General features: G+C 36.1%; 1 protein-coding gene across 9 annotated transcripts in view; it reads right to left on the bottom strand.

Annotated features, from left to right (window-relative positions):
- The window catches only part of LOC106872834 (probable protein phosphatase 2C T23F11.1), a 223620-nt gene that overhangs the window by 182359 nt on the left and 38353 nt on the right, over window positions 1-2908 (bottom strand). For 4 of the 9 annotated variants that reach the window (XM_052969731.1, XM_052969728.1, XM_052969730.1 and 1 more), the window contains 2 exons: window positions 2663-2845; window positions 1654-1713 (listed from right to left, as the gene is read on the bottom strand). The exons of 3 other annotated variants lie outside the window; for them this stretch is intronic. In XM_052969731.1, the coding sequence (XP_052825691.1) occupies window positions 1654-1713; window positions 2663-2765 (163 nt within the window). In that variant the 5' untranslated portion in view covers window positions 2766-2845. Of the gene's footprint in view, window positions 1-1653; window positions 1714-2662; window positions 2846-2908 lie in introns of those variants that run through there. 2 more of the 9 variants (XM_052969732.1, XM_052969733.1) reach the window with 1 other exon arrangement.

Genomic DNA, 2908 nt, shown 5'->3' with positions numbered 1-2908 from the left:
ATATATATATATATATATAGTGCATCTTGCAGGCATGAAGTGGGATTCGATCCACCATGGCCAAATTTCAAGTAAACAGATCAACAGAACTTTTCTTACGGTGGAACAATAGTTTTTCTGTGACAGCAGTTTTTACATTTGCCAGATTGCCTTAGCTAGGCCAAAATAATGTCTTCACCACTTGATCCTTCTAATCTCTTATAGACCACCAAATGCTAGAATGGAGATAACAAGTGCCACCTACGAAAACCATTCTTCTCAATGATATGGCTATCCTTCTTGATAGTTATGAAAGCAAGAACCCCATACAAAAATAAGTTAGTCACTTGGTGACAACTCAGATATTCGGTTCAGTAACAACTCAATCAGTTAATGAACGACAACTAGAGTCAGAGACAGCTACCATCAATTAGGGAGCAGAACGCTAGAATCTTGATCACAAGCAAGGCAGCTACTAAAGACAATGGTCAGAGGAAGAAATGAAATTTACTGTCAGCAACTATGAGACAACTTCCCACGACCCTACAACTTTCACTAGCTCTGATTCTGTTCTTTTACAACATCATTCTATCGCTATCTGTGGATTACTGCTAAGAAAACGTGTACACAAAACTATACAACGAAAATCTACCACATCTAACTATACTTCGCATGCTCTAGGATTTTATCACCTGCCCATCGAAGCAAGGTATATACAACTTAACGATAAATAAATATTTTCTTCACAACTTCAATCACTGTTCTTTCATCTTCACTTGATGGCAATCAATGAAGAACCAATCCTTACAAACTGATTACAACTCCAACATTTCATATTATTGTTTACACAAATCTAATTTCAACCATTACAAAAATAAAACTCTACCATTACATATATATATATATTCTTTTTTCTTTTATTCTTTTACTTGTTTCAGCCATTTGACTGTGGCCATACTGGAGCGCCGCCTTTAGTCGAGCACATTGATCCCAGGACTTATTCTTTCTAAGCCTACTACTTATTCTATCAGTCTCTTTTGCCGAACCGCTGAGTTACGGGGACGTAAACACACTACCATCGATTGTCAAGCTACGTTTGGGGGTGGGGGGTAAACACACACAAACATATATATATATATATATATATATATATATATATATATGACGGGCTTCTTTCAGTTTTCGTCTACCAAATCCACTCACAAGGCTTTGGTCGGCCCGAGCCTACAGTAGAAGACACTTGCCCAAGGTGCCACGCAGTGGAACTGAACCTGGAACCATGTGGTTGGTAAGCAAGAGAAACTGCTATAATATTCTAAAAATGAAAAGCTTCGTTTAAGTAGAAATTGATAGAATTGTTAGCATGCTGGAGAAAATTCTTTTGGTTTTACGTTCTGAGTTCAAATTCCACCGAGGTCGACTTTGCCTTTCATTCTGTTAGAGTTCATAAATCAAGTACCATTACCTTGTACCTATACCAGAAAGGATTATTTCAAAAATGACAATGGCTTGCTTAAAAGGGTACTCAGAAATGCTTGGTATTTAAAGACATTCTACAGAGTATATATTTCAAAACTGTAGACCTCCAAACATAAATTGTTGCTGTGTAAGCAAAATAAACAGTGTTATGTCAATAATAGTTTTAAACAAATAAAAGATAGTTACTTTACCAACCTTTGACCATAATAATTATCAGCAAAATTGAAGTAATTATATATAAACGGAACAGCAAATCTATGAAATAAATAAACAATCACAGAACATATTGTTCGTAAATAGCACTTTAAGTAATACCAAATACTCATCGTACAACCACGTGCATGTCTGTTACGGCACTAGCTCCACTCATAACTCCTTTAAGTAACAATTGAAAAGTTCTTCAAATACACCGATCATTCGCTTATTTTCTGCAATTACGAAACTGATACCATCTAAAATTTGACAATGTGAAAGTGGCTGGCACGTTATAAATCAGCGTCGCTTTATTATTGTATATGTAGCTTTCACTCTGTTTTGATTCTCATATACAACATACACCAATGTCTGCTCTATCATTACCTCCAGGCTACACAAATACACACAATACACGCACAATAATCGTGTTAAATTCCTATACATATCTACGCACGCATGACTGTTAACTACACGTGATGTTGCACATAACATACAATTTCCGTTTCTGTCACATAAGCAACACACACACACACACACACACACACACACAACTATCCACTATAATAAAAGAACAACCACACATAGTTTTACAAACAACACTAATCTTCTTTTTGTCAACACGTAGTTACTACATTATACTCACTCCATCTAGATTCTGAACCATGTTTTGTGTTGTTTTTTTTACACATATATATATATATATACACACGGTTCTACACACACACACACACATGGTTTCACACACATGGGCGCGCGCACTATTCAAATCATAACATAAAAAACACATCACATCTATCTCACTTTCGCGCCAGTCACCGAATCTCCTTTAATTCAAAGGACGTCCTATATAATGCAATATTAGATACACCATACCTGAAAAATACGGGATGGTCAGGTTAAAGTACCTTCAATTATGGGTAAGCTCACTCGCGGTTGACCTGGGGGTCAAACAATAAACACACACACACTCTCTCTCTCTTTCTTTATGCGGTTTCATCTGATGTCTTACCTTGACAGCCGTAAAGGTGTTCTGGTTGAATTGGACCGTGCAGACATGGATCAATACACATTCGAATACACGAATTAATAATGGACAATGAGCGTAAATGCATGTTTGTTTTGTTTTGTTTCAAGACTTTTGGGCTTCATTTTTCCACTCGTTTCTGTCAACCCTTTGATCACGAATAATGTTCTTGGAAGAAAAGAAATAAGAGTGGAGGAGGTATATATATATATATATATATATATATATGTA

This window comes from Octopus bimaculoides, chromosome 7, assembly GCF_001194135.2.
Source record: "Octopus bimaculoides isolate UCB-OBI-ISO-001 chromosome 7, ASM119413v2, whole genome shotgun sequence".
Lineage (NCBI taxonomy): Eukaryota > Metazoa > Mollusca > Cephalopoda > Octopoda > Octopodidae > Octopus > Octopus bimaculoides.
Note: the sequence above shows the minus strand (reverse complement) of the source record. Positions and strands in the feature narration are given on the sequence as shown.